This window comes from Scyliorhinus canicula, chromosome 14, assembly GCF_902713615.1.
Source record: "Scyliorhinus canicula chromosome 14, sScyCan1.1, whole genome shotgun sequence".
Lineage (NCBI taxonomy): Eukaryota > Metazoa > Chordata > Chondrichthyes > Carcharhiniformes > Scyliorhinidae > Scyliorhinus > Scyliorhinus canicula.
In genome coordinates, this window is record NC_052159.1 from 26,113,021 (window position 1) to 26,132,434 (window position 19,414).

A 19,414-nucleotide genomic window follows, 5' to 3' on the forward strand; every position below is an offset into this window, starting at 1 on the left:
CAGCACTTCTTATTTTGGATATCCAGTGCCTGTAGTTCTCTTCTTTTGTCAAAAGGATCTGTTTTTTCAGCCTCCTGATCCATTATTATTCAAAAATGTCTGGACATTACCTGGCAATGCTTTGAATTTTCTGCTCCGTTTATTTTTAACTCCCTCCCTCCAAAGTCTTCCTTCCCTGTAACCTCCTCAAGCGCAAGGCCTGGCAGATTTCTCACTTTTCTTTGCTGCAACATTGGCAGCTGGGCCTTCAGTTACCTTTAGTTCTGGAATTATCTCTACCTCCCCCGTCCTCTCATCTCCTTATGTAATTAGGTGTCAAATTTAAGTGCTTTTGAACATTGTTTTGCTCCATTAACCTGTATTCTTATACATTTCTTCCAAATGTTTTTTTTTTGCATAGTCAAACTGGTTTCCAGTTGACCGATATTGTCAAGTAATAACTCCAGCTGTCAAGTAATAACTCCAGCTGAAGATCTGCTGTTTGCAGGCAACTAATATTGGATGAACACGGGTGAAAATAATTCATCTGTAGAATGTGCCCCATTGAATTGTTCACAGCCATGAATCCAACGTGCCATCACACGGGCCCAAAGCTTTAGGAAACGCATTGAAGATTATTGATAGTGATAAGCAGCTGAACAGGAACAGTGTAATACTTTATCAGTTGTGTTGCTGCATTGTGGTGTGTTGTTTAGTTTAATTGAAACAGGGTAAGAGTATGAAACCAAGTAGAAATATATTGCATACCCATAAAGATAGCTTCCCATTGAGTGACCTGCGCTTGCAATCAGCTCCTTTTAAAAAATATATTGAATGTCCCAAAGTGATTGGCAGAGAGGAAAATAAATTTCTGCATATTAGTGCAAGTGTTGAGGTAACCAAAGCAAATTTCAACCAAATAGGGGCATGATTTTCACTGGAGTGGAAGGTGCTCAGTGAAATGTGCACCAGTGCACATCTCTTGTTGAGATGGTGGAGGTTGAAGAAGTAGGGAAGGATTTGTAAACCAGGGCAAGTATTTTTCGTTGAAGCTTTTTGATATGCATGAGCAGGGCTTTTAGTGAAGGATAGGAAGTAAATTGACATGTGTTTCAACTTCTTCAAACAAAGAAGTCTGAGGAACTCTGCTGAGGTATTGGTAAAATCAAATCTGGCAGTGGCAGAAATAGGGGCACGAGTGAGGATGGATTATATCATAAAATTTACGGTGCAGGAGGAGGCCATTTGACCCATCAAGTCTACACCGGCCCTTGAAAGAGCACCCTATTTCAGCCCACACCTCCACCCTATCCCTGTAACCCCACCTAACTGTTGGACACTAAGGAGCAATTTAGTGTGGCCAATCCACCTAACCTGCAAATCTTTGGATTGTGGGAGGAAACCCACACAAATTGCACCATCCGCCATGGTGGGATTCGAACCCAGGTACCAGAGCATGACTTTGGGTCTATGGATTACTAGTCCAGCGATAATACCACTACGCCATTGCCTCCCCCTAAAGCTGAAATGGCAACTTTTGAGAGTATGTGGTGGTTGAAGCTTGGGATCATAAAATAAGTTCAGCTAAGGTGAACAGCATGGAGGCGTCTGGAATTGGAAAGTGGGGGGGGGGGGGGGGGGGGGATGCACAGTGAAAAAGATATGTGGCATGCAATTGGATGAGATGATGTGAATCTCCATACCTGTCACCAACTCTCTTCCACTGGTATTTTATCAATGGCAATTAATGGCCAATGTTGCGACACCCTGTGCTCACCAGTAAATGGAGGCTGCAGTGCTCAAGCGGGACAGAATTCCATGTGGAAGGGCATAAACCATGACCTAAGTAATTGAATGTCTGACAACCATACAGTTGTTTACCAGGTGAACTCACCGTGTCTTTTTGGCTGGTGGGCGGGGCTGCAACAATCCTGCAAAATCCAGCCCATGGGATTTCAGCAGGAAGCATGAGCTGGCTTCAGGCTAGCCAGTGCTGACTTGGAGAATGTGACTGTTCGATCATGTGCGTCTGATGCGCAGCAATAAATCTTTCTTTGGCTTGAATTGTGTTCGTGCTTGAAAGCAAAACCTCAAAATGCGGATAAGAAAGGTTTTTTTAATATACAAAAGTAAATTTTAATGCTGGAAACTATTGTATTTTCTGAATGCAGAAAAGAATCTGATTCCCTAGCACATTATTCAAAGATCTCCCTATTTTTCATGGTGTGCTCGTCATGGGCTGCTTGTTGTTTTTTTAAATATGAAGTTTGAGTACCCAATTCTTTTTTTCTCAATTAAGGGGCAATTTCATAATGGCCAATCCACCTACCCTGCACTCCTTTCGGTTGTGGGGGTGAGACCCATGCAGACATCGGTAGAGTGCCTACACCACACAGACAGTGACCCAGGGCCAAGATCGAACCCGGGTCCTCAGCACCACGAGGCAGCAGTGCTAACACTGTGCTGCCCCATGGACTGCTTGTTACTTAGCATGATTTACATGTATTTTGAAAAGGAAATCTATGTATAATTTTAAATGCACCGAACAACTGTTCTGACCTGCACAGTAAACCATTGCGATGTGCAAGTGATCAATGTATAGATTACCCCGACTAAACTCTTTAATTCTCCTTAATCCATCGGGGACATAAATCATGAGGCAAAAAGGCCATTCGGACTATTGTCTGCCCATTTACAGACCTTGTACAATCTAAATCTCTGACTTTTAACCTACCCATTTAATCTCTTAAAAGTTCTCCATAACTTTCTATCCTCAAAAGCTTGTGGGAAAGCTGGAATTTTTAGCTATTCACCCCCCCCCTTTCCTTCCCCCCCCCTCTCCCCTTCAATGTCTGCATCATTCTTGGTCTCTTATTTCAAAGAACATTTGGTTGTTGAATTTCTGAACTTATTAGCCTAGTATAAAACTGGTGTTCGGCTGCACGTTTAAAGTGACAATGGGTTTCTCTAATGTGCACTGCCAGTTGTATGCCTGGGTACTAGTTGGAAACATTATCCCTTATAATTCTATAATTATATGTTTCAGAAGGTTAATTGGCTCTCGGTATCTGCTTTTTCTTCTCCACTCCCCTGTTAGTTTTGTGGGAACTATTTTGTCCTGTAGACTAGAGTATTTTATTTTCTTGCATATTTTTAAATTTCCAACTAACTCCATGTATTTATCCTACCATTTAAAGGAATTGATTGACCCATTAACTAGTTCAGCTCAATCATGTATTGTCCTGATCAATTCATGCTTGAGGCCTGTTTCAATAGTTTGTTGTCTTGCTCTCTGTGGTCAGTCAAAAATGTTTATCCGCTTGTGGTCTAATCCGAAGAGCTAGCCAAAGATCAATGAAATAAGAATTAGCCCCTTAAATCTAATATGCTATATGTTCCACTTTGTAACAAAAATGAGTGACATGCATACTCAATGCAAGCTAGTGGAAGTTGAGATAAGAAACCCATTGAGTGCTGTTGGACTTGACGCGGACACTTGAAATAATGAATAATAATGCTGCTGTGTGTGTGTGTGTAAGAAGTTGGCTGTCAATATTCTTAACCACTGGTTATGTCGGAATTTACCAAAGAAAATAAAATCGGTACAGAATGTTTTAAAGAGTTTGAATTAACCAGCAAGAAAGTACCCAAAGATTTGGAGTGCTAATTGAAAGTTATGTTTTTGCATGTTAACAGATGTGATAACAGCTTCTAGTGTATGAAGGTATGTTACTTTTATTGAAATAAGCTGTTCCTCCAGCTCGATAAATCTGACCTATAAATGCAGTGAAGTTAAAGCAAGGGTTGCAATCATGGTTTAATTGGATATTCTAACTTGTAGGTTATTTTGTTTTGTGGACAATTGCTGTGATGATCGGCTGTGGTTCAACAAGTTGGGAATGCATAAATCGGCTTGGGTTCAAGTTCGAAGTTGCTTATTTGTGTGCCAGTATGACTTCTGGCCAAGCACTAGCATCAGTAATTGATTTAATTGTTGTCTGATCAGATGGATTTACTTGTATTGTCTATTCCTTATAAAGCTGCTATGATAAATGTTTATAGCCGCAAATGTAATATTTGTGATCTTCGGATCTGCTGTAATCTTGGGGTAATGAGACTTGATTTAAATGGTATCTTATCTATTATGACATCATTCAATGTACAGCTCTAACCAATTCACCAAAACGTCTTGAGAGCAACAGGCAAACTTTTGTGCTACTGATCACCCCAAAGTACTATTATGATGTCACCTTGCTTAGCAACTTGCTTTGTCACCTTATTCTGGCATTAGACCATAATGTTTCACATTCAAATGTGCTGAGAATGAATAAAATACTTATAGTTTTTATTTTCTTCCCAGCATTTATCCAATCAGAAAGCATAATTGAGATACTACACTTCGGTGAAGGAGGCTTGTTACAGGTATGTTGTTTACACCTCAAATTGTATCATGGCTTGTAAAGATTTTATCAAATTTTAATTTGCTTGTCACCATGGATCCTCAAAAATGTTCTTTTAAACATAATGTTTTGCACAGCATCACATTAAACCTAGTAATGCATGGATAAAGTAATAAATGAGACTTGCCACGGAGTAATTTTACCTGGAGTACTTGTAAAGTTTGTATTGTTTGATTTTGATCCTAGGGGAAAATATCCACAACAGTAGTCCCAGTTGAAAGGTTTGTGTAGTGCCTCATATTGTCCTGTCAGCCATTCAGTATTTCTTTCTATAGTTGTCCTATTTTAAATTTTTGCCCTAGTTTCTCTTTTTTTTGTGACCATACAAGATGTTGGACTTTTTCCAATGGTACGATTCTATAATACAACATTTTCTGTTGATGGCCACAAAAAATATTACCAACAGGTGACTTTTGGTTCTACTTTGTTCAGTGATCGTCTCAACTCGCCATTAGTTAATGGTAGAGAAGTCTTGCTACAACTAATGAGCACATAGAGAGCTGTGTACAGTTTTTTTTTTTTTGGTTATCTTGCTTGAGGGTTAGTTGCATTGGGAGCAGTTCCAAGCTGTTACGATCCCGGTTGATATAACTGGATGGGAAGATCCCAGAATGGAACCCTGGCTAGTGAGACTCACTTTTCCCTCAAATTTGGAAGAGCTTGTATAGATTTAAATCATTTCCCCATTAGGTTCATGTCTCGAATCTGCTTGTGTCTCTGCTTCCAGACTTGAGCCGAAATGCTCGATATCTCCGTTTCCCTTTCTTCCATTGCCAACATTTCCATTTCCAGTTCCCTTTGAAAAGCCCTCTTTTTCCTGCATTTCACGCTCCCTCCCTGCCCGCCCGCCACATTTCAAATTTCTTCAGAACTCTGTCTATCAGGCAACCCTGATAAAATTGGAGGTGAATTGGACATTCTGAATTCTCCCTCTGTACCTGAACAGGTGCCGGAGTGTGGCGACTAGACGCTTTTCACAATAACTTCATTGCAATGTTAATGTAAGCCTACTTGTGACAATAAAGGTTATTGTGAACCCTTGCAATTTTAAATGTTTTGCTATAAGAACATAAGAACTAGGAGCAGGAGTAGGCCATCTGGCGCCACAAGCCTGCTCTGCCATTCAATGAGATCATGGCTGATCTTTTGTGGACTCTTCACTTTTCGGCCCGAACACCATAACCCTTAATCCCTTTATTCTTCACAAACTATCTATCTTTGTCTTAAAAACATTTAACGAAGGAGCCTCTACTGCTTCACTGGGCAAGGAATTCCATAGATTCACAACCCTTTGGGTGAAGAAGTTCCTCCTAAACTCAGTTCTAAATCTACTTCCCCTTATTTTGAGGCTATGCCCCCTAGTTCTGCTTTCGTCTGCCAGTGGAAACAACCTGCCCGCATCTATCCTATCTATTCCCTTCATAATTTTATATGTTTCGATAAGATCCCCCTCATCCTTCTAAATTCCAACGAATACCGTCCCAGACTACTGAACCTCTCTTCGTAATCCAACCCCTTCAGCTCTGGGATTACCCTAGTGAATCTCCTCTGCACACCCTCCAGCGCCATTACGTCCTTTCTCAAGTAAGGAGACCAAAACTGAACACACTACTCCTGGTGTGGCCTCACTAACACCTTGTACAATTGCAGCATACCCTCCCTAGTCTTAAACTCCATCTCTCTAGCAATGAAGGACAAAATTCCATTTGCTTTCTTAATCACCTGTTGCACCTGTAAACCAAGTTTTCTGCGACTCGTGCACTAGCACACCCATGTCTCTCTGCACAGCAGCATGTTTTAATATTTTATAATTTAAATAATAATCCTTTTTTGCTGTTGTTCCTACCAAAATGGATAACCTCACTTGACAACATTGTATTCCATCTGCCAGACCCTAGCCCATTCACTTAACCTATCCAAATCCCTCTGCAGACTTCCAGTATCCTCTGCACTTTTTGCTTTACCACTCATCTTAGTGTCGTCTGCATACTTGGACACATTGCCCTTGGTCCCCAACTCCAAATCATCTATGTCAATTGTGGGCCCAACACTGATCCCTGAGGGACACCACTAAGTACTGATTGCCAACCAGAGAAACACCCATTAATCCCCAGTCTTTGCTTTCTATTAATTAACCAATCCTCTATCCATGCTATTACTTTACCCTTAATGCCATGCATCTTTATCTTATGCAGCAACCTTTTGTGTGGCACCTTGTCAAAGGCTTTCTGGAAATCCAGATAAACCACATCCATTGGCTCCCCATTATCTACCGATCTGGTAATGTCCTCACAAAATTCCACTAAATTAGTTAGGCACGACCTGCCCTTTATAAACCCATGCTGTGTTTGCCCAATGGGACAATTTCCATCCAGATGCCTCGCTATTTCTTCCTTGATGATAGATTCCAGCATTTTCCCTACTACCAAAGTTAAGCCCACTGGCCTATAATTACCAGCTCTCTGCCTACCTCCTTTTTAAAAAAAACAGTGGTGTCACGTTTGCCAATTTCCAATCCGCCAGGACCACCCCAGAGTCTAGTGAATTTTGGTAAATTATCACTGCATTTGGAATTTCCCTAGCCATCTCTTTTAGCACTCTGGGATGCATTCCATCAGGGCCAGGAAACTTGACTACCTTTAGCCCCATTAGCTTGCCCATCACTACCTCCTTAGTGATAACAATCCTCTCAAGGTCCTCACCTGTCATAGCCTCATTTCTATCAGTCACTGGCATGTTATTTGTGTCTTCCACTGTGAAGACCGACCCAAAAAACCTGTTCAGTTCCTCAGCCATTTCCTCCATCTTGCTTTCAATCATCTTGGCTTTCCTTACCCCTGCAGGCTATCCGAATTCCAATTTATCTGCCAATTCAGTTCACTGACTCTTGGTTACTTTCTGTAAACCAGTCAGAGTTAAATCTTCCATCTTTAAAGTCTTAGTAGTTTTCAGCACCATTTTGGATTATAACCTATATAGTAAGCCTCACAGTAACTCCAATTCCGTTGACCAGTATCTCAGTAAAGGAATCACAGATCTCACCATTTAACAATACATCCCAGAACCAAGGTTTACTATTCAACATCCAGTAACTTGCTTTCTATGATTCACAAATTCCCACCAAATTATTACTAATCCGCACCCCTGCAAGACCCCCCTTTTTGTGTTACGATCCCAGGTGATATTTATAACTGGATGGGAAGATCAGTGAATGGAACCCTAGCTCTCAAAAGACTATGGGTGGGTTTCTCCAGCCACACCCACCTGGTGACTGCAAATTCCTGCCCGAGGTCAATGAACTTACATGAGCCATGTCCCACCCGTGGCGATCTTGCGGTGGGGGGGGCAGAAGAATCCAGCCCTATAATGTTTTTATTTTGTTTTTCTAAAATGGGGGGAGAAACAGAATCACAGGATTACTAACTATTAGACATGACAAATTGGAATATGATACAATATACCTTTTTAATTACACAAATTTTAGGATTGATACAGATTACAAAGTACATCTTAATCTTCAATGGTCTCATTAACGCACAAGATGACTGTGGGCAAATACACTCTCCACTCTGAACTAGTGAATGTTTGTGGATGTCTCCTCTGAATCCCCCCCCCCCCCAGATGATTGTTGCGTGACAGTTTCCAAACTCCTTAAAATATGCTTTAAAATCTTCTCTCATAATTCTGCTTTCCCTCAGCAGTTTGCCTTCAGAGATCCAGACCAGGTTTTCCAAATTACACCTTTAAACAAAAGCTTCTGTTCCACTGTCAACAGCGATCCCAGTCCTGGATTTTACACCAATTCATTTAGAATTTATTTGTCTTGACTGCCGTGCAAACTGCTCACAATTGCTTTAATTCTCGATTCCCAGACTCTTATGAAAATAGTATCAGACATTTTGTTTACTTTGTGAAGACTGCTGTCTAACTCAGCACTTTGTTTATTTACTCTTCCTTGAATCCTTCTGGACGATATCTTGATCTCCATTCACTTAACTTCTTGGGATACTTCTCCTCATTTGTCTAGTGTCCTTAACTAGCAGGACTTTAGATTTCCAGCATCTGTTTTCTTAACTAGTATTTCATAGTATGGCTTTTCTTTGTGCAAAGCTGAGCAAGATGTTTCCCCTCTCTCCTTCTAAATCAACTGCTTCTAGCATAGCTATGAGAGCTCCTTTCTCTCTCACTATTTCTCTTGAATTGCAATCCTATCTACCTTATAAGATTCCATTTGCTAAGCAACACCCACATTTTATCCCTATAATTTTTCACACTGTAGCCGTCTCTACTAAGCACAGATGAAACCTAACCAACTCCCAGGCATACATTCTCGAACTTGAGGGGGTCTCTTTTTTTTAAGGCGGTGATGATGAGGAATTTGTTTTCTCACCAAAAGCTGTTGGCCTGTGAAATTCTCTTTCTCGGAGAGTAGTGGAGGCTGGGTAATTGAATGTATTCAAGAGTTAGTCAGATTTTTGATTGACAAGGGAATGGAGTGTTATGGGGACAAGTAGGCAAATGGAGTTAAGGTCGCAATCCGATCAGCCGCAATCTTTTATTGAAAGACAAAGCGGGTTTTGAGGGTCTGAATAGTCTACATTTCCTGTCATGAGTTATTGGAAATTTATGCATTGGTTAGTTAAGATGTGGCACTTTAAATTGTCATGAGATGATTTAAAGTAAAGACAAATTTCACTTTCTAATATTTGTGTTATACTGTTTTCACTATCCTGCTTGACTGACGTGAAATTTTAATTGAAACCAGATTAAAGAAAATAACTTGTTCAAAAATCACAACTTGAGCAATATGAACCTAATTTTAAAACACATAAAATTGTGTAATAACTATATAATGACCTCATCTTAAACAGGCATTGAACACTGGGAATTTTGATTCTGGAAGAACCTTTGTTTTTGTATATTTATATGCACATTCTTTTAAATATAAATAAGTTTGAGTGTTCTGTTGGAAACGAGTTATATAAAAAGTAATGTACATATCCTATGTGAATCACACTATACATTGAGAAGTGTATGCTTTTCCGCTTCCAAGCTGTTTCGTTTGTTTGGCCATTTTTGATTTTGCCTACACTAATGCTGATTTTCCTGTCTCCCTTTCAAAATTAAAATCGCTTATTATCACAAGTAGGCTTCAATGAAGTTACTGTGAAAAGCCCCTAGTCGCCACATTCCGGCGCCTGTTCGGGGAGGCTGGTACGGGAATTGAACCATGCTGCTGGCCTGCTTTAATAACCAACCCCAAAAGTAACTACCAGAGAGTGGTTTTCATGTAAAGTTGCTGTTTTTCCCTCTTTTTAAAAAAAAAAGGTTGCTAGACTTTCAGCCAAATGAATAACATGGCTATTAGGCTAAACCTTCATAGAAACCTAATGGGAGACTGAGAGCATTTTTTTTCTTAAAAGATGTTCACCGGCACCATACGATACCCTGATACCATGGTGCCTCCACAGTTTAGTACAATGCTCGCTAATGGCCAGACCATAAATGCAGGTACAATTGTTAATTGGGCATGCCTGTACTTAACAGTATTTGGTTGTACCTTTTCTAAATTACTCCATTTAATTGTCTTTAAGTAAAAAATCTGACTTTTGTTAATGTAATCAGCATTGAGGTCAAAACCTCTGGTGGGATTTATTCCATTTTGAATTATTTTGCGTTGCTTTCAGACAGTGTAAAACTACTTTGGGTCGCTGCATGATACAATTTGTACAACTGTCCTTCGAGTACAATAATATAATTGGTTTCTGTTTCCAGAACTTGTAGGTTCCATCTACTGCTCACTTCAGTTTTTCAATAACTCTTGTATGATTGTAATTCAGTGAAATGAACTGGAATTCTCCCTGAGAGCCAAGCCAAAGTGAAATTAATATGGGCCAATTGTCCAAAGGCTGCAGCAAGTTGATATTTTAGCATTGTGGAACTTCGGACTTTTGAGGTGTATGAGAAAACTTTATTGGCCGATTGCGTTATACCAAAGGTTGAGTCTAGTTGGGAGAGGTTTTCTTTGTAATTTGGAAGGGTTGAAATGCAGTTTTCCTAGTCATTATCTTTAATTCACACCCAAATTTTCTCCCCCTCTCCACATGTTGACCACATCCAATAAATATTTTAATTATTATACTTTGCTCCACTTTACCCAGCTAAAACTGTTGTTTGTTGTTACAAAGATGCAGACCAATGGATTATGCAAAAAAAAAAGTGGGAGAGATTGGGGGACAATTTACAGTATTTGTGGTATTAAAGAAATGAAGGCTGAAGATGGCTAGATAAAATCTAAAGCTAGTGTTTTACAATAAAATATTTGTTGCAGCATCTAGTAATTCAGGAAATGTTGCAGTAATGGAAAAGCAGCTGTTTTTCATTGTTCCACACCGAACATATGGGGAAAACGTGCCAGCTGAAATGTGATGGACAAGACGTTCAGACATAGAGGAAGTTCATACAAGCAGGAAATGTGTATGGAAGCAGAAAGCTTTGAGTTCTTTGTTTGTTTCCTATTATGAAGGAAACAGAAATGAATGCTGGCTTGTTTGAAGGATATTACGCAATAATTCTGTTGCTCAAGGTGCATGGGGGTAGTCTTGTTGGATGGGAAATTGTTAGTGTGCTGATACTAAAAGGAGGTGAAGGAAATTGCATTTATGCAATATCAAAAGCGCACTAGTTTGATGCTTAATTCAGCACCTCATTGCTCCAACTATCACCAAACTATTGTCGGCAGTACTTAACTGTTGTTCAGCAATGTTCTAGCAAGTGTGCAAGAACACAGAATGCATAATTATCTTTACATTTTATTTTACAATTCATATGGGCAGGCTACAAAAACAAATGACCAATTATGCTTTACTGAAATGTTGGTGAGAATTTATTTAATGCTTGAACCTGGTTCTAACGAGAACGCTGACTACTTTATGTATGAACCTGATTCCATAATTCCTAAATAACGGGATCCTGTGTCTAACAATATCGATCAAGTTAGAACCTTTTATATCGGTACCAGACCACAATGTACTTTCAATGTTTTTTTTAGGGTTTTAATGTTATAATGTTTAATGGTGATTTGCGAAGATTATGCATGGTGGTTTAATGATTGAGAGGACCATGCATGGTGGTAATGGACTGGGAAATAATTTGAACAGTGGTGTGGTTAAATTAAATAAAATAAATGCTGTAGATAGTCTTGCAGGTTGGGCAGAAACAGCACAAACTGTTTTTAAGTTTGGTGATCTTTCACCGGTTTCGATGATGGATCACAATCTGAGCATTTCTATTCCCAGATGTTGCATGACCCCTATTCCCAGCATCCATGATATTTTGCTTTTGTTGTAGTGCTCTTCAGACCTGAACAGCACTGGCAAAACACACTATTCTATACTATCCTTCCGTCATGGTGATCTTTTAACAAATCTGTTGACATGCTAGGCTACTTTGCAGCCCATTAAGAGTTGCTCTTTTACTGTAGAGTTGGAGCTGTGAAGAGATGAGAAAGTTGCAGTGGGCAAAAATCTGGTGGATGGAGTATCTGTGGAAAAATGTGAAGTTGTTCACTTTGATAGGAAGAGTATTAATGGAGAACTATTGCATAATTTTGGCAGGAAGAGTATTACTTAAATGGAGAACAACTGCAAACTAGAGGGGCTAATTGGCTATTTCTGCACCTATAGCATACATTTGTCGTATGTAGTCCCACCAGGCTGCAGGCTCTCTTTCCCCGTCTTTCTGAACAGTCAGTTGTTTTTAATGTTCATTTTATATCTGATGCCACAAATGGCCAGATATGTTCAATCGCTGCTTTCCACGATGAGGTAACTATGATGCTATTATACTTGGCTACTCTAGCCAAGTATAATGTGCTATGCCAGTGGTAGGCAATCTGCGGCTTGGGTGCCACATGTGGCCCATCAGGGTTCCGAGTGTGGCCCACAGGTCATTTTGCCTGCGCGTGTGCAGAGTTGCCACATTTCGGTGGCTTCCATTTGCATAGCTTTTCTCCTATCGGCATGACTTGAAGTGATGCGCACGTAATGGGAGGTGCGTGCTGACTGAGATGCTGTGCCACCTCCGCATCCAATCAAGTATAAATATTTATCTTGCTTTCACCACTTGAAGATGACGGTTCCATTAATATATGAATGATTAAGCATTTTCTCTGATTGTTGTGAAATATTCAGATATACTAAATCTTATTCCAGGATCATAGTTAATGAACATGTCCGATTCAATCTTGCGAGCCACTCATGCGGCCCACTCACTGACCTCCCTGTTTTATGTAGTGCTATCATTGTCCTACCAGTGAGTGCCTTTGTGATTTGTGAACATGGTCTGTATGATTGATTTTTGAAGTTGATGGACCTTAATTCTCCTCTTCTTGCATGTTTAAAATAGTAAAAGCCTGAAAGCCAAAATTGTAGGATAATCTGGTGCCCAATTCATGGGAGGAATCTTGAATTGAACTGCTTTTGGCCATTTGAGCCAGCTGTTAACACCATGGGACCATTTTACACCTGTAAGTCAGAAAAATTAAATGTACTTGGAAACAGGTGACTTTTTTTTCTGGCACTATTCTAATCTTCTAAACAGTTCTGACAGCGCAGCAATATCCTGATGGTTGAGAAGTCTACCTTGAAATTGATGGTGAATAATGAAAACTGTCAGAATTTTCATGTGCCTGTGGAAACCCATCATGTTAATGCAAGAATGTTCACTTACAATCAACATGCACCTTTTACACCATGAAAATACTTGACCTGCTGAAAACCATTACAACGAAAGTGAGGTGCATGTTTTATTAAAAATAAAACTTGGCTGTTTAAAATGTACGTTTTAACCTCCCAAGAGAATTTAAGAGCCATAAATAACTGGTGAAGAAGGAGTATGCAATAAGAATGCTGTTTCTAATTGCTCCCATGTTGTTGATTTGGTAGTTAGAATTGTTTTAATCCAGCGGTAATCGATAGCCGAGTACTAGGAACTTCTTTCCTTCTGGGAGAAGTGCCAGCTCTCCACTCAGTATCTCCTCAGATAATTGCTGTGCTGAACTTGTCAGCTTGGGGCAAACGAGGAAGAATCAATACCTTGCTACTCTGCTTCATTTAACCAAAACCCCTGAGAACCATGTCACTGGCCTTTGTCATTCATTTTCTTGTATTCTCTTTTTTATGTTTAATGTCAATTGCTGGCTGTTCATCATCCATACATTATGAATGGGGGTGGGTGGGGGAAGGAGGTTGGCTGCTTTTAATAATTATACAGTTTAGGCATTGACTTATTGAGATTATTTTTGTGTATTTGCAGACAGAGTCCGACATGGGCCTCAGTTCATATCAACAGAAAGCGTAAGTATCTTGGGCTTTTCTGCCAGATGTTGACACCCCAATTCAAAGTTTAAATGAGAACAAAGCTTTTAATTGAAATAAAAATACAATTAATCATCCTACAATGGTCGTAATAGTTTCGGAGGTTTCAGCCATCTACTGTTTTCTCATTTCCTGCTTTCCCTTCCCCCAAACTTGATTCATTTGAAAGAGTTAATTTGTCGTGACTACCCTTGGGTGATCCTCTTCCTTACCTGTTGTCTAGCTTTGCTATGTCTGTTGCATTAATTGAAGCCTCTATGCTGTGTCTCTAAAATTGTTAGAAGCTCATGCTTGTACAAATTTGAACTCGAGGTTGTTAGAAAATCTTAATCATAGACTGTTGCTAACTTTCCCATTAACCCTTATCAAATGGTGTTACTGTATTTTGAGACAAACAATGGGATCTAACGTCATGGTGGCCTGATTTGCAACTATGTAAATAAATAGTGACTGGATCCAGGAACATCAGTTCAGAATGATGTGTTGATATGCATGAGTTCGTCAGTGTGCCTGAAAACAGAACCAACTTCATAACATACAATCTGAAGGCATAAAATTACTGGTGCAAATGTGTAGCTCAGTTGTGCAAGGGCACCAAAGTATCTTAAACTATTCTGGACAAGTAAATTTCAGTATTTCCTGTCAAAATTAATTATTTCCCTCATTGAAAAAATGTTTTGTATTGGGGGATAAAAGGGGTTATCCCACTTTTCTGATCCATTTGCAGTTTTGCATATCTAACGTCGATGGATTTGGTAGTTTGTATCCTCCCTGAAATATTCTGATGTTGGTTACAGATGACAAGTATTGCGTTATGTAGTTCCATGGCATATCTTGAGGGGATAACCAAGAGTTGGTGCATGCTGAGTGAGCATCAGTACGTTAGATTAGTATGTCCTGTTTCATTCTAGTGCCTCCACAAATGGATTAATGCAAGATGGACAAAGAAACTGAGGTATTGGAAGTAGTACTCCAATACTTAATTGATGGTCAGAGTTTTAAGCAGATAAGAAGTGGAGATGCAAATGGATTTGGAGAGAAAATTGGAGAAAGACTTGTGCACTTATAGTCTGTTGCCAGTGGAGTGAAGGTGCACAAGAGGCTGGAGTCAGCAATGAAGTGTGGGGTTGTGCAGACAGGATTAAGCTTGGCCATGAGGAATATGAAGATGAGGGATTTGGCCGCAGGAAGCAAACGTAGGTCAGCGAGGATTTGGATGAAGAGCAATCGAGTTCGTAGAACCCTACAGTGCAGAAGAAGGCCATTTGGCCCATCGAGTCTGCACCAACTCTCCAAAAGAACACACTGTCTAGGGTCACTCTCCTGCCCTATCCCCTTCACCCCACCTAACCTGCACATCTTTGGACTGTGGGAGGAAACTGGATGACTTGGAGGAAACCCACGCAGGCACTGGGAGAACGTGCAAATTCCACACAGTCACCCAAGGCTGGAATCTAATCTCAACGCTCCCTGGCGTTGAGACATAAGTGCTAACCACTGTACCACAGTGTTCTGTGTGGGACAGGTTATTGACTCGATGGAGTTTGAAAGTGGAGGATGCCAGGCCAGTAGATAACGTTGGGGTCTGAAGGTGAAAAAGGTAAACCAGAATGGCATTAATGCTGGAAGAATTGAATTGAGTGTCTAGGTGTTTCATGTTTTAATTTTTCCAATTAAGGGGCAATTTAGCATGGCCAGTCCACCTTACCTGACCATCTTAGGGTTCTGGGGGTGAGACCCCTGCTGATACTGGGAGAATGCGCAAACTCCACACAAACAGTAACCCGTGGCAGGATCGAACCCGGGTCCTCTGTGCCATGAGGCAGCAGTGATAATCACTGCGCTAGGTGTTAAGAGAAATTGTAATTTATTATGGGTCTGAAGGTAAGCTTGAGAGTTGAACAAGATACTGAAGTTATCAAACAATCTCTTTCAGTTCAAGGGTGGAATAGGGAAGGAGCCTAGCTGGTGGCAGGGGCTAAAGGTGATGGTATCAAGTCTTTCAGTTAAAGGAAGGTTAGATTTATTAGATTGGATTTTGGACAAACAGTCTGTCAGCGTAGAAGCTGAGTTCAATATGTTTCCTCTTCGGAAACTTGAACTTGTCTCTGCACAGATGTTGCCAGACTTGTTGAGTTTCCCAGCACTTTGCAGATGCTGGAAATCTGAAACAAACAGTATTTTACATATTTAAAATATATTGACAAGCGATTTGTGGAGGGGTTTAGAGTGATCTTGAAATTAGTCTATTGCATGGTACTTGAGCAAGCTGAATTTAAGTCTGCGCAGATGAGGGTCAGCATATAGGTGAGGAAAAGCATATAGAAGAGGAGGGAGCAAAGGATAAATCCTTGGGAGGTAATGATGCCTGCAGTAGTAGGAGAAACTGCTGGAGACGTTCTAGATGTGTACAGATCAGGAGGAGGTGGAACCATACAATATGGATTTATTCAAATTCAGTTCCCTGCCAATTTGTAAATGCATTGGGGTGAGTTCATTTGCAAGCAGCATGCTATATGCTGAACTCTGGTACTTGCTATTAAGTAAATCTGGATGTTTTGGCACAACAACCTCATTTAATGTCAGTGTTTTAACATTCTGAATAATTCAGTATGTTCTTAATATAACTGTCTAATACACAACATGCCAAAATTAAACTATTCCTGCAAACCAAAGCACTGATTCAGTGTTGATAGTTTAAAGGACCATTGGAGAAGTTCATCTTTATTGACCCATACAGCAATCAGCCTCTTGGTTGCCAACAGCTTGCATTGTAAAATTTCAAAAGGGTGAGAAATTTGAAAGTATGTTCTCAAGAAAATCTTGTACTTTGTGCAAGTGAAAAATCTTAATGTATAGTTTACTACTGACAATGCTCAGCGTATCAGCAGGCACATTATGTAGATTCCACCCAGTGCACAGAAGGCTACATTATTGCCTGTAGAGTTGATACAGTATTCAAATGTTATCTGAAAGGATATGAATATAATGTACAAATCCTCCGAGGACAAGATTAATTAATTTAAAAATTAGTAAGCAAAATATTCAGTCATTGGCCTAAAGGCGAAGGAAACAGATGCGATTCTGCTTTCCAGTGAACTTCAAAACCGTGGAATTGCACCACATGGAAGGAGGCCATTGGCCTGTCGCAGTGTGCTGCCCTGGGAGCTACATAAATAACTCCCCCTGCCCTGCAAATCTTTCCTCTTCAATTATTTATCCAGCTCTCATTAGAAAATTAGCATGATCAGTTTGGGCAGTGTATTTAACACGCGGGTCAATGTCTGGAGTTGATGGGAGGATAGAATCGTTATTGATATGGGGATTGACATTACATTAGTTACTGATTATGTTTACTGTTGGGTATAAATTTGGGAGAAAATGTGAAAAAGGAGGAAAATAAAATATTTAACAAAAAAAATAAACATTTCAGAGAGCGCAAGGGTGAATTGCAACAATTCTTAGTTGCTGTCTGGCGCAAAAGTAAAACTGGAAAGGTGGCCAAACCATGGCATACAAGGGACATTAGAGAGAGTAGAGTGGTTAGCACTGCTGCATCACAGCTCCAGGATTCCAGGTTCAATTCCAGCCTCGGTTGACTGTATGGAGTTTGCACTTTCTCCCCGTGTCTGCATGGGTTTCCTCCGGGTGCTCCGGTTTCCTCCCACAGTCCAAAAAGGTTGGTTTAGCACACTGGGCTAAATAGCTGACATGTAATGCAGAATAAGGCAGCAGCGCAGGTTCAATTCCCGTACCGGCCTCCCCGAACAGGCGCCGGAATGTGGCGACTAGGGGCTTTTCACACAAGAAGCAATTATTATTATGATGTGCAGGTTAGGTGGATTGGCCATGATAAATTGCCCCTCGGTGTCCAAAAGTTTAGGTGGGGCTACTGGGTTATGGGGATAGGGTGGAGGTGTGGGCTTAAATAAGGTGCTCTTTCCAAGGGCTAGTGCAAACATGATGGACCAAATGGCCTCCTCCTGCACTGTAAATTCTATGATTCTATTGGATCCAAGGAAGAAGCTACAGATTGCCCAGAGAACACAACAGACCTGAGGATTGGGAGCAGTCCAAAGTATTGATTGAAGGCAAAAATGGAACCAGAGAGTAAGCTTGCGGGGCACATAAAAACGGACTGAGGATATGTGAGGAGAAAAAGATTGACCGAAGACACATGTAATTCCCTTACAGTCAGGAAGAAGGGATTTAGCTGATCGTTTCACAGTAACTTAATTTAAAGCCTACTCGTGACAATAAGCAATTTTCATTCATTTCATTCATTCAGTGGATGTGGTTTATTTGGACTTTCAGAAGGCTTTTGACAAAATCTCACGAGATTAGCGTGTAAAATGAAAGTGCGTGGGATTAAGGGTGATGAATTGAGATGGGTAGAAGACTGGTTGGCAGATGGAAACAGAAAGAATAAACAGGTCTTTTTCTGAATGAGGGGGCAGTACTGGGGTACCGCACGGATCTATGCTGGGCCGCCAGATATTCGCAATGTATATGAATGATTTAGATAAGGGAACTAAATGTAAGATCTCCAAATTTGCAGATGATGCAAAACCGGGTGGGAGAGCGAGCTATAATGAGGATACAGAAGCTTCAGTGTGATTTGGAGAAGCTGTGTGAGTGGGCAAATGCATGCCAGGTGCTGTACGATTTGGATAAATGTGAGGTATCCAGGATGGCTGATTATTATCTGAATGACTGAGGGCCACAGGCGGGGGGAGGGGCTAGTCCTCCCAAACGTACGGTCCTGCTCCTCAGTGAATGCGGCAAAGGTGCGGGGCTGGGTTGGGGGGAGGGGGTGGGGGGAGAGGAGGAGAGGAAATAGTCCCGATGGGTTAAGATGGAGGAGGATTCGTGTAGGAGGCAGGTTATGGGGTCCGCTCCCATTGGCATCAGGGCTCATCCCTGCCTAAGCAGCCAATCTAAAGTCAGGTGTCGGACTCCAACACTTGGGGGTCACTGGGGAATATACATCAACAGCCTGGAGCTTAATTGCTCAACAATAAACTAAATTAGATATCAGTCCCTCTGATGCAGCCTCTTGGAAGTGCTTCTGAAGTCTGAGCATGTTACCAAGTGAAGCCGCCACATATTTGAACTTCCAATATGGTCTCCTAAAATACAAAGCTAATAAATCTATTTTGCTGAGATCTACTGGGACCCGTTCTAAATGTACAAAGAACAAAGAAATGTACAGCACAGGAACAGGCCCTTCGGCCCTCTTGTGCCGACCTGCTGCCCGTCTAAACTAAAATCTTCTACACTTCCTGGGTCCATATCCCTCTATTCCCATCCTATTCATGTATTTGTCAAGATGCTCCTTAAATGTCATTATCGTCCCTGCTTCCATCACCTCCTCAGGCAGCGAGTTCCAAGCACCCACTACCGTCTGTGTTTAAAAAAAAAAAAAAAAACTTGCCTTGCACATCTCCTCTAAACCTTGCCCCTCACACCTTAAACCTATGCCCCCCTAGTAATTGACCCCTCTATCCTGGGAAAAAGCCTCTGACTATCCACTCTTTCTATGCCCCTCATAATTATGTAGACCTCTATCAGGTCACGCCTCAACCTTTGTCGTTCCAG

The 19,414-nt window shown here is 40.8% G+C and overlaps 1 protein-coding gene across 1 annotated transcript in view; it reads left to right on the top strand.

The window, feature by feature from the left end:
- tmem131 (transmembrane protein 131) overlaps positions 1-19,414 on the top strand; it is a 190,050-nt gene that overhangs the window by 44,330 nt on the left and 126,306 nt on the right. The window contains exons 2-3 of the mRNA XM_038819000.1: positions 4,340-4,401; positions 13,755-13,795. Coding sequence (XP_038674928.1) covers positions 4,340-4,401; positions 13,755-13,795 — 103 coding nt within the window. The remainder of the gene's footprint in view (positions 1-4,339; positions 4,402-13,754; positions 13,796-19,414) is intronic.